At 32.5% G+C, this 12878-nt stretch overlaps 1 protein-coding gene across 1 annotated transcript; it reads right to left on the bottom strand.

The window, feature by feature from the left end:
• Positions 1 to 756: 756 nt before the first annotated feature.
• On the bottom strand, positions 757 to 1695 carry LOC306655307 (olfactory receptor 4K3-like; the record flags this gene model as incomplete). Its single annotated transcript, XM_079129685.1, has 1 exon — positions 757 to 1695. The coding sequence occupies one exon, from the start codon at positions 1693 to 1695 to the stop codon at positions 757 to 759; it is 939 nt and encodes a 312-aa protein (XP_078985811.1).
• Positions 1696 to 12878: the final 11183 nt, after the last annotated feature.

Genomic DNA, 12878 nt, shown 5'->3' with positions numbered 1-12878 from the left:
TGAACACCATTTACTCATTAATTCAGTATGCATTACTGAATCCCACTGAAGCAAGTACTGGATTTTCAGAAAATAAACAGGTAAGATTACTTAGTTCTTGCCTTTATGTCAATTTCCTTTCTGGATTTAACACAAATTATTAATAATAATTTAATCACTACATTTCAGTATTTGAGAATGACATAACCAATAGAAATAGCATTAGTTTTCAATTTTTTATTTTAACTTGTATGGAGTTAATGAATTTCACATAGGAGTAATGTCCATTGTTCCTCCTTATGTTATTTATCACATTTATTCATCCTATATTCTTTTCCCCTATTAATATTTGCTAAAGAATTTATGTCAAGAAAAAATAATAATTTATATTCTGACAAAACATAAATGAAAGTTAAAAGAGGAGGTCAATATTAAGAAGAAAAATTTTCAAATAAGGTTAGGAGAAAATTCAAGAGAAGTTCTTTTAGATACAAACAACTGAAATGAATGCATGCTTTTATGAAATATATTTTAGATTATTTTTTAACAATTTATAGTAAAACTGAGTAAATACATTTCTCAGATTGTTAGATTTGTATTTTAGTAATAATTTCTTAGTGTTCTATAGGCTAACTACTAAATATTAAATTTTGTTATATTTTATTAACCCTGTTTCTATATCTGGACACAGGAACACTAAGGGCCTCTAATTTCAACCTATTTTACAAGGCCTGTATATTATCAATTTGAAGTGTTCATGAAATTTCCAGGCACTAATCATTTCATTTCTTTGGAATCCATGTAGTAACTTCTAAATCTCTTCATAGCATTTTTCATCTCTTTATTTCTCAGTGTATAAATGGCTGGATTGAGGAGTGGTGTAAAAACAGAATAAAACACAGCAAGAAATTTGTCCAACCAGGTGATGTTGAGTGGCCACACATAAATGAACATACAGGGCACAAAAAAGATCACCACCACTGTGACATGGGCACTGCAGGTGGACAGGGCTTTAGATGCACCAGTTTTAGAGCTCTGGCGAACAGTGAGAAGAATATATGTGTAGGATATCAGCAAGAGGATAAAGCAGGTTACAACCACAACACCACTATCAGCATTCATTAATATTCCCAAGTCAGAAGAGTCCATGCAGGCCAGCTTGATCACCAGTGGTATGTCACAGAAGAAGCTGTCTATTTCCCTGGGGCCACAGAAAGGCAGCTGCACAATCACAGCCATTTGACTCATGGCGTGCACAAAGCCTGCGGTCCAGGATGTCAACACCAGTCCAAAGCACTTTGACAGGCTCATAATGGAGGAGTAGTGGAGTGGTTTGCAGATGGCCACATAGCGGTCATAGGCCATGACCACCAGTATTACCATCTCACCTCCTCCAACAAAATGCACAAAGAGGATCTGGCACATGCAGCCCGCAAAAGAAATGGTCTTATTGTCCTTCAAAAAGTCAGCAATCATCTTAGGAGTGGTGACTGAGGAAAGCCACAAATCAATGAAGGACAAGTTGGCCAGAAAGAAGTACATGGGGGAATGGAGGTGAGGGTCAGTGATGATTAAGGTCACAATGACAACATTTCCAGATACAATGATCAGGTAAAGTATCAAAAATATCATGAAGAGTAAGACCTGCATACTCCATGAGTGACCAAGTCCCAGAAGCACAAATTCTGACACTGTGGACTGATTTCCTCCATCCATTTTATTCAATGTCTCCTCTGAAATGACCTGGAAAGGACAGATAATCAGTTAGTGGGATGAGAAAGGGACATTGATTTTTAGAATTTAGTGTTCCCAATGAAATTTAGGGACTATGCCTGCAGTTAAGGAGAAATCTTGGTCACATATGCATAGTATTATCCGTAAAAGAGAATCTAAATGATGTCTAGGAATGGGTTTTCCAAGAAACAGAGCCTAAAATGGGACTGTTTTCTAGTGCCTGGTTGAGAGAGTCAAGAAAATAGGACAGTGAGGGGAAAGTCTGGGAAAAGAGTGTAATGCCACCTGGGCACTGGCTTCTGTTCACTCTGCTAGTTAAAGGAACCTGGAGAGGGCAGCAACCATCGCACAAAGAACAAAAATTAGGTCACAGATTTAGAAGACGATGGTTAAGTGATATTGATATCTAGTGCAAATGACATGATATGACATTACAGTTTCCCTGTATCATTGTAATGATTGTTTTAATCCTCAGTCTTCAATTCAACTCATAAACTAAACTTTTAAGTTATCATTCCAAAATACATGTTGGCTCAAAATACAAAATAAAAAAATATGTGTTGACACAACCTTTATGAGAGAAGCCGAATAGAAGGGTATATAATAAATACCTTTACATGAATTATTTGGTTGTAAAACTAGACCCATAGTTTACCATTAATTAAAATCCAACATATAGTGGAATTCATTTAGCATAATAAGTTAACTCAAAGAAAATGGTGTAGAGTTCTATAGAAAGTTGAAGGCAACTGTGACTCAGATGCTGACTTCATGAACTCTGGCTTATCATTAGTAAATCATTCAGGCTTATCATTAGTAAATATTTGCCTTCGATTTATGACTGGATTTTAGGAATTGCTTAGGCTTTGAAATGTCACAATCTGTGACCATCGGAGATACTAATGTGTTCTAACTATGCTTTCTCAGACCATAAATTACATACATGTGTAAGCTTATTAGTGATAAGTGAACATGTGATTTATCCTTCTGTGATACATGGTTCATCTCCAAATAAAACAATCACATTGCTTAAAATTATCCATAAGTAAATTGACCACACTTCCAATGCCTCATAGTGGAAAGATAATTGTTTATTTCCTTCCTCCTTCATTATTTCTCTCTTGGCATTGTTTCAGTTTTTGCAGTTTTTATCTTCTATTCTTTGAAATTGGAGAGCATGTGAACAATGAGAACCACTATTTCACCATGAGAACTGGTTTTCCTTTCCCTTTCACTGGGAATTCAGTGGCTTAGCTTAAGGATTAAGGATGGAAAGAGAAAAATTTCCTACATACATTATTGTAAGTAGTTAACACATACACTTACTGTGAGAAAGGAGACATGTGACAATAGTTTCACAACTTACAAATGAACATACCCTATATAATAGAAAAGATTTACCCAATTTCTAAAGAAAATATTCTGATTTATGAGCACTGAAAAACTTGAACAATCTGCCCTATGTTTTGAATCTTAACTTCTTATTAACATAAACAACTTCTAGATTAATGTTTAAAGCAGTAGTTCTGTACTGTCGGTAGAATAAGCAGTACTTTGACTCTGCTTGAAAAAGGATACTGACAAACAGATGATTATGTGCATTCCTAAGAAACAATTTACCAATTAAAAAATCACACTTCCTTTCCATCAGTTTTGAAATTTGTTAATATTTTCATAATATTAGTAAGCTAATTATATTACTCTATTATTTAACTAATATTTAAGATATTTTATAGAACAGAATAATAAGACTTTTATTTAGTCACACATGGATTGAAATCTATTACTTGTTGACCTATGCCATTAAGCTAAACTAGTTTTGTTTTCACTTCCTCATTTGTAAAAAGAGAACACTTAATCTGATAGATGTGTCCAAAATATGAATTGGAAAATATACAGAAAATTCTTTGATTTGTTTGGTACTCAGTGAATGTTAATAAATATTAGTTCTTTCTTCCAGTTATATGATGACAGTTTCTAAAACATATTAGTAATACTTTTTTGTACAGCTGAAACTTTCTTTTTTAATTTATAAATTATTATTATAGTAATTGTACATATTGAAGGTATCATCTATAAGCAAAATATATGCAATAATTTTTCTTCAAAAGATCCACTCATTTTTTCTCTTAATTAACATACACATACTAAATAATTCTGTAAGGTGTAGATTGAAGAAACATATCAGACATGTTTCTTTCTTTCCAGGAACTTAGTGTTTTCATCCTTAACTCTGCCCTTGCCAAGAGGGGTTATTAATATTATAATAGGACCTGTAAGTGGCAAAAGGGTATTCTATTACAGCACTTTAAAATTCTTACTTTAACAAGGGAAGATTATCCTAAAAAATAAAATGCCAATTCTTGGATTAGTAAAATTGAAAAAATTAAGAAAAGGGGACAAATATTTATACTCTTTAAGTAGTATGAAAATAAGCAACCTATTTTTCTACCTCTTCTACATTCAATATTCCATAAAGATTATTTTCTAAGAGAAGCAGTAGTGCATGACTGTAATTCTAGCAACTCAGGAGGTTCCAAGCAGCAGGATCACAGGTTTGAGGCCAATCTCAGCAACTTGTTGAGACCTTGTTTCAAGATTAAAAAATAAAAAAAGGACTGAAAATGTAGTTAAGTGCCCCTGGTCTCAATTCCCATAACAACAATAACAACAAATCACAAAACTTAGTAAGAGTTTCAGTATTAGTATTTTTACAAGAATAAACTTGAATTTGTACACTTTAATAGATTACCTAAGATATACTCTGTGTGTAGTACACAGGGAGAAAGACTAAGTAACTTCCGCAAATTCATGCTAACTTTTGTTTTGAGGGTTTATGAGTTTTGATTCTATTTCTGTGGTGATATCACTTTTCCCTTAATAAATAAACTTTTTTAACTTCAGTCTGTATGATAAAAATATCTTATACATAACACCTCTCTGATATGAAAAAGATATTGTTTCAAGATCACTTGAACAAGCATAACTGGAGATGGTCATATTGACTAGCTGTCAAAAAGCTATGATCTTCTTATGCAGACAACTTCTCTGATACAGAGTGATATGGTGTTGTGTGCATCGTTGTTAATAAGACCACAGAAATTCCAATGGTAAGAGGGCAGGAGGATAAATCATGAATTGTCATCTAGAAATGTCAGAAGATAAAAAAGCTTTTCTCAAGTCAAAAGCAAAGAGGGCATTCTTGAAACAGATACAAAGAAATATTTTGAGAATTACCTTTAAAAAGAACATCAGAGAGACATGACTTACTGAACACAATTTTTTACCGTGGATCACATTCTCTCTTAGTCTTTTGTTCTGACGGTGTCTGAGATAACATCCAAATGAGGGGGAGACCAAATCTGTGGATGTGCTTTCCCTCAGCCTGACCTAATATAGTCACCACTGGAAGTGGTCCCTCGGTGAAATGACTTATTATATGCTCATAATAGAAGAACCATGGAAATAATTTTCTTCAGATAGCCATAGGGAATTCTTTGTTAAGAGTGATATCAACTATTGGCTACTGTGGAAATTAGAGCAAGAAGACAAATAGCCTCACATAAATCAACTCAAGGTTAAAAATTAGTGTTCGTTTTTAAGTTAAATTAATTTAATAATTTTAATTTTCATTAATTAATTAATTAAATTAACATTGTCAGACAAGTACTGCATGTTCTGTTTCATATGTTGAAACCAAAACAAATTGACCTGAATATAGAATAGTAATTAACAGAGGTTTAGAAAGACATGTGTGTGAGGGATCAAGGAGGCTGGTTGCATCTGATCAAACCAAACTTATGCATATATCGAAACATAAAACTGAACCTCCTTAATACATAACAATGTTAAAATTAAAAAGTTAAAGAAAAAATATAAATGTTCATATTAATGAGGTAATATGATTTTGGGATACATATATAAATCATTTAATGTTTAAGTTAGGCTAAACATATCTATCTCCTCAACTATTTGTCATTTTTCATGGTAAAAACTTTCAAAATACATTTTTCTACCTTTTAAAAATACATAGTAGGGCTGAGATGTGAATCAATTATAAAGTACTTGCCTAGCATGTATGAAGCCCTGGGTTCAATCACCAGTACTAGGGAAAGAAAAGGAATAAAAATATACAGTATATGTTTGCTATCTATACTTATTATACCATGTGAAAGTGCATGGCAACTTCTTACTCCTCTCATACAACCAGATGGTTTCATTGCTGAGATCTACCAAACATTTAAAGAAGAAATAGTATCAATTCTTCTGAAATAACTGAAGGTTTGAAGAGGAGAAAAATTTTCCAAATAAATTCTATACATTCTTGTATATATAGAAGACCCAAGAGACTGCACCAGAATTCTAGAAGTGATAAGTGATTTCAGAGAAGTAGCAGAAAACAATATCAACATAAAAAAATCAATGGGCTTTCTATACTCCAGTAAATGAATCTACTGAGAAAGAAAGAAAAATAATCCCATTCACAACTTCAAAAACTTGAAAAAATGAATGTACGTGAATAAAAATTTAATAAATATTGGCATTTGTACATAAACATGAAAAGATCAACACAATCAAGAGAGTGAACTTGTGTCACATTCTGCAAAATTCCGTTCCCGCTCAATAACCCTTCTTTCCAGTCCCTCTTTCCAAGCTCCTTCCCTAGAAAACTATTCATTTTTATTTTATTATTATTTGTTCATTTTCATATTCTGGAATTTTATACAAATGAAATCAAGTAGGATGCTCTCTGTTTTTTTAATCAGACTTTTTTTTCCACTCAGCTATTTATTTTGATATTTTTTATGATGTGTGTCTTCCTTTTTATTGGTAAGTAGTTTTTCATTGTATGTATATAACCACAATTTGATTATTGATTCATCTGTTTGGGGAACATTTTAAGCTATTAAAAATAAAGTTTTAGGCTATTACAAATAAATCTGCTATGCACATTCATGTTCAAATCTCTGTGTGAACTTGACAACTTTTAAATTTATTGAGACTTGTTTCATGGTCCCGAACGTATTCTGGTTTGATTAATGTTCTGTGTATAATTTTAAAAAGAAAGATTAGTCTGATATTTTAAGTCAATGTGTTTCATAAATGTAAATTATATCAAACTGTTTCAGAGTTCTTGTGTAGTGTATCTGTCTTTGGTTTAAACTCCCCCTTTTTTGGTCTATTTCTGTCAAATATTGAAAGGGTCAATATTTTGTCAAATATTGAAATCTTTGACTGAAAATTTTTATTGAAACATAAAATGTGCTTTATATTTACTGAATATGATGATTTTGATTTGGGCACTGGGGATTGAACCCAGGGATGCTCTACCATTCAAATAAATCCCCAGCCCTTTTAATTTTTTTCTTTTCAGACAGGGTTTCACTAAGCTTTTCAGAACAGGTTTGAACTAGCCATCCTCCTGCCTCAACTTCCTGCTGGGATTATAGGCATATATCACCACACCCAGCTCCATATGATCTTTTCATATATGCATACACTCTAATGTCAAAATCAGGGTAAATATATACATCACCTCAAATTCATCATTTCTTTATGGTAAAAACATTCAACATTCTTTATTCCAGCTTTTTATTTGAAATATGTAATATGTTATCGCTATTTATAGTCACCCTACTATAAAATAGAACATGATAATTTATTTCTCATATTTAATTATAGCTAGGTACTCATTGACCAACTTTTTCCCATCCTTCCCTACCTCCTAATCCTCCAGACTGTTGTACCATTCTTCTATTCTCAACTTCTATGAGATCAACTTCTTAGATTCCACAGAAGGAGATAAAATGGTATTTGTTATTCTGTGGTTGCATATTTTAATTTTCCTAATGACCTCGTCTTCCATTCTGATTGTTGCAGATGATAGAATCTATCTGTCGTGGTTGTAAAATCTTCCACTGTGATTGCATGTTATAATTTATTTTCTCAGCATCTTAATTATACTTAGGTTGTTTCCATTTCTTTGCTATTTTGAATAGTGCTGCAATGAACATGGGGCTACAGAGATATCTTCAACTTACTCTATTAATTCATCGGAATATATACTCATCAGTGCAATTGTTGGATCATTACCTAGTTCTCTCTGGTTTTTGGAGGAAGCACCATACTATTTTCATGATTGCTGTACTAATTTATATTCCCACTAATAGTGTACACTGAATCCCTTTTCTCCAAATCCTTGCTAGCCTATTTAGTCTTTTTAATGATAATCATTCTTCATTATGGTCTTGATTTATACTTCTCTAATTACTAGTGAGGTTGAGCATTCTTTAATAATCCTGTTGACCATCTCTGTCTTCTTTGAGACATGTCTATTTAATTTTACTCTATTAAATTAAAAAGATGATGATGATGATTACCATTATCATTATTGTTATTTATTATTGAGGTTTCTTTTGGTCCTTATACATTCTGGATATTAACCTCTGTCATATGTATAGTTTGTGTTCATATATATATATATATATATATATATATATATGAAACCATTCTTTAGGTTATCCCTTTGTTCTCTTTGTTGATTGTTTCCTTTGTTATTCAGATGATATTTAGATTGAGATAGTTCCATTTTTCTATTTTCTTTTTGTATCCTTTTTAAATTTTTTTAAAAAATGCCCTTGCCCTTTTCAATATCCTGAAATATTTCTCCTCTTTTATTGTAGTAGTTTTATAATTTGGGGTCTTATATTTAAGTCTTTAATTGACTTTGACTTGATTTTTGCAGCTGTTGAAACATAGGGGTCTAGTTTTATTTTTCTGTATGTGGACATAAATTTTTCATACCAATGATTATGGAAGAGACTTTTCCCACTGCATTTTCTTAGCACTTTTGTCAGAGATCAGTTGGCTGTAGATGCATGGTTGAATTTCTGGGCTCCTCTATCTTTCTCCATTGGTCTATATATCTGTTTGTATGCCACTGCTATACTGTTTTAAGTATATAGCTTCATAGTAGTTGAAGCCAGGTAGTGTCATATCTCCTACCATGTTTTTACTTTGATTTACTATTCCCTCAATACTGCTTTGATTATTATTTTTGTGTTTATTTCTATATTATTTTAAGAATTTTCTTCTAGTGCTCTGAAGAATGTCTGGTATTTTGATAGGATCTGCTTGCATCTATCAATTAGCTTGTACTGATATTTTAGCAATATTAATTCTTCATGAGCATGGTATATTTTTCCATTTATTTGTGTCCTCTTCAACTTTTTCCAACAATGTTTTATAGTTCACAGTATACAAAGCCTCTATCTCCTTGATTAAATTTATTGCTAAGTATTTTTAATGCTAATACAAATGAGATAGTCTTCTTTATTTTTGTATAGTTCCTGGTTGGTATACAGAAACACTATTGATTTTATATCCTTATATTGTACCCTACAATTTTATTGGATGTGTTTATTAGTTCTAATGGATTTTTAGCATAGTTTCTAGGATATTTGGAAACTACACATCTGAAAAGGGATTAGTATTTGAAATGCTTAAAGAATTCAAAGAACTCAGTAGCAGATAAACAGGTAAGTCTATCAAAAATATTGAAAGGAATTGGTAAATAACTTTTCTAATATTTGCAAGACTGTAAGTTTGATCCTCAGCATTATTAAAAAAAAATTGGTGAAGGAATAAATTTGACATTTATCTAAAAAAATATAAAAGGCCAAACATTTATGAAAAAATGCTTTCTATCACTGATCATCAGGGAAATACAAATTAAACAGAGTTGGTTATCAACTCATATCTAAAAGAATGGCTATTACCAAAGGACTATAGATTTCAAGTGTTGGTGAGAATGGAGGAAAAGGAACACTTGTGCCTTATTATGGAGATTAAAGTGGAGTTTCTTCAAAGAGAATAAAAATAGAATTAACATAGCATCCACCAATGTCTGGGTCTATATTCAAAATAAATAAGATCAGAATATGGAAGTCATATTTGCATTCTTGTTTTATTGTGAGTTGTATTTAGTTATACATGACAGCAGAAAGCATTCTGATTCATTGTATACAAATGGAGTACAACTTTCCATTTCTCTGGTTGCACACAGTATAGTCACACCATTCATGTAGTCATTCATGTACATAGGGTAATGATGTTTATCTCACTCCAAAACTCCATGCCTGCTCCCACCACTCCCCTCATCCCTCCACACAATCCAAAGTTCCCGCATTTTTCCTTTACCCATGCTCCACCCCCATTATGTATCAGAGAAGACATTTGTCACTTCGTTTGGGGGGTTGGCTTACTTCACTTATCATGAAATTCTCCAACTCCATCCATTTACCTGCAAATGCCATAATTTTATTATTCTTTATGACTGGGTAATATTCCATTGTGTGTATATATATATATATACCACAGTTTCTTTATCCATTTATCTATTGAAGGGCATTTTGGGTGGCTCCACAATCTAGTTATTATGAATTGAGCTGCTATAAACATTGATGTGGCTGTGTCAATGTAGTATGCTGATTTTAAGTCCTTTGGGTATAAACCTAGGAGTGGGATAGCTGGGTCTAATTGTGGGTCCATTCCAAGTTTTCTGAGAAATCTCCATACTACTTTCCAGAGTGACTTTCCAGTGCATCAATTTGCAATCCCACCAGCAATATATGAGTGTGCTTTTTTCCTCACATCCTCCCCAACACTGGTTATTGCTTATATTCTTGATAATAGCCATTCTAATTTGAGTGAGATAAAATCTTAGGGTAGTTTTGATTTGCTTTTCTCTAATTGATAGAGATGTTCAACATTTTTTCATATATTTGTTGATTGATTGTATTTCTTCTTCTGTGAAGTGTCTGTTCAGTTCCTTAGCCTATTTATTGATTTTGTTACTTGTATTATTGGTGTTAAGTTTTTGAGGTCTATAATTCTGGAGATTAGTGTTCTATCTGAAGTGCGTGTGGTAAAGATTTTCTCCCATTCTGTAGGCACTCTCTTCACATTATTGATTGTTTCCTTTGCTGAGAAAAATATTTTTAGTGTGAATCCATCCCATTAATTGATTCTTGTTTTTATTTCTTGCACTTTGGGAGTCTTGTTAAGGAAATCTGGTCCTAAGCAGATTTCCTACTTTGGGCCTAATTTTTCTTCTATTTGGTGCAGTGTCTCTGGTTTAATTTCCAGGTCCTTGATCAATATTGAGTTGAGTTTTGGGTAGGGTGAGAGATAGGGGTTGAATTTCATTTTGCTGCATATAGATTTCCAGTTTTTCCCAGAACCGTTAACAGACTATCTTTTCTCCATTGTATGTTTTGGGCACCTTTGTCTTGTACTGTATTTTTGTGGGTTTTCTGTGTCCTTTATTCTGTGCCATTGGTCTACCTGTCTATTTTGGTGCCGATACCATGCCGTTTTTGTTACTATTGTTCTGTAGTATAGTTCAAGTTCTGGTATTGTGATACCTCCTGCTTCACTCTTCCTGCTCAGGATTGCATTGGCTATTCTGGGTCTCTTATTCTTCTAGATGAATTTCATGATTACTTTATCTATTTCTATGAGGTGTGTCATTGGGATTTTATTAGGAATTTCATTGAATCTGTGTAGTGCCTTTGGTAGAAAGGCCATTTTGACAATATTGATTCTCTTATCCAAGAACTTAGGAGGTCTTTCCAACTTCTAAAATTTTTAATTTTTTTCTTTAGTGTTCTGTAGTTTTTATTGTAGAGGTCTTTCACCTCTTTTGTTAGATTGATTCCCAAACATTTTATTTTTTGAGTCTATGTTAATGTTAATGGAGTGGTTTTCCTAATTTTTCTTTCAGAGGATTCATGAATTATGAGTAAATTAGAAATGCATTGGATTTATGCACTGATTTTATATCCTGCTACTTTGCTGAATTCATTTATTAGTTTTAGAAGCTTTCTGGTGATTTTTTTTTAATCTTCTAAATACAGAATCATGTCATCAGCAAGTAGTGATAGTTTGAGTTCTTTTTCTATTCATATCCTTTTAATTTCTTTGGTCTGTCTAATTGCTCTGGTTAGAATTTCAAAGACTATGTTGAATAGACATGGTGAAATAGGGCATCCCTCTCTTGTTCCAGTTTTTAGAGGGAATGCTTTCAATTTTTTTTTCCATTTAGAATGATGTTGGCCTTAGGCTTAGCATAGATAGCCTTTTGAATGTTCAGGTATGTTCCTACTATCCCTAGTTTTTCTAGTATGAAGTATGAAGGGGCGCTGTATTTTAGCAAGTGGTTTTTCTGCAGCTATTGAAATGATCATATGATTCTTAACTTTAAGTCTATTGATGTGATGAATTACATTTATTAATTTCTGGATGTTGAATCAACCTTACATTCCTGGGATGAACCTTACTTGATCATGGAGGACTATTTCTTTAATGTTTTTTGTATGCAATTTGCCAGCATTTTGTTAAGGATTTTTGCATCTATGTTCATCAGGGATATCTGAAGTTTTCTTTGATGTGTCTTTGTCTGGCTTTGGTATCAGGGTGATACTAGCTTCATAGAATGAGTTTGAAAGGCTTCCCTCCTTTTCTATTTCATGCAATACTTTTAGAAGTATTGGTATTAGTTCTTCTTTTAAGGTCTTGTAGAACTCAGCTGAGAATCCATCTGGTTGTGGGCTTTTCTTGGTTGGTAGGCTTTTGTAATTTCTTCTACTTCATTGCTTGAAATTGAACTGTTTAAATTGTGTATGTCCTCCTAATTCAGTTGGGGTGGATCATATGTCTCTATAAATCTGTCAATGGCTTCAAGATATTCTATTTTGTTGGAGTATAGATTTTCAAAATAGCTTCTAATTATGTTTTTTACTTCAATAATGTCTGTTGTGATATTTCCTTTTTCATCACAAATTTTAGACATTTGAGTTCTCCCTCTCCTTCTCTTTGTTAGTGTGGTTAGGGGTATCAATTTTGCTTATTTTTTCAAAGTACCAATTTTTTATTTTGTCAATCTTTTGAATTGTTCATTTCATTTTAATTGATTTCAGCTCTGATCTTAATTATTTCCTCCCTTCTACTTTTGTTATTGATATGTTCTTCTTTTTCTAATATTTTAAGATGCAGTGTTAGGTCATTTATTTGTTGACCTTTTATTGTTTTATTGAATATGCACCATGCAATAAATTTTCCTTTTAGTAGTACTTTTATAGTGTCCCAGAGATATTGATATGCTG

Source organism: Sciurus vulgaris (assembly GCF_902686455.1).
Source record: "Sciurus vulgaris genome assembly, chromosome: 2".
NCBI classification, from domain to species: Eukaryota; Metazoa; Chordata; class Mammalia; order Rodentia; family Sciuridae; genus Sciurus; species Sciurus vulgaris.
This window is presented reverse-complemented; position numbering and strand designations above follow the sequence as displayed.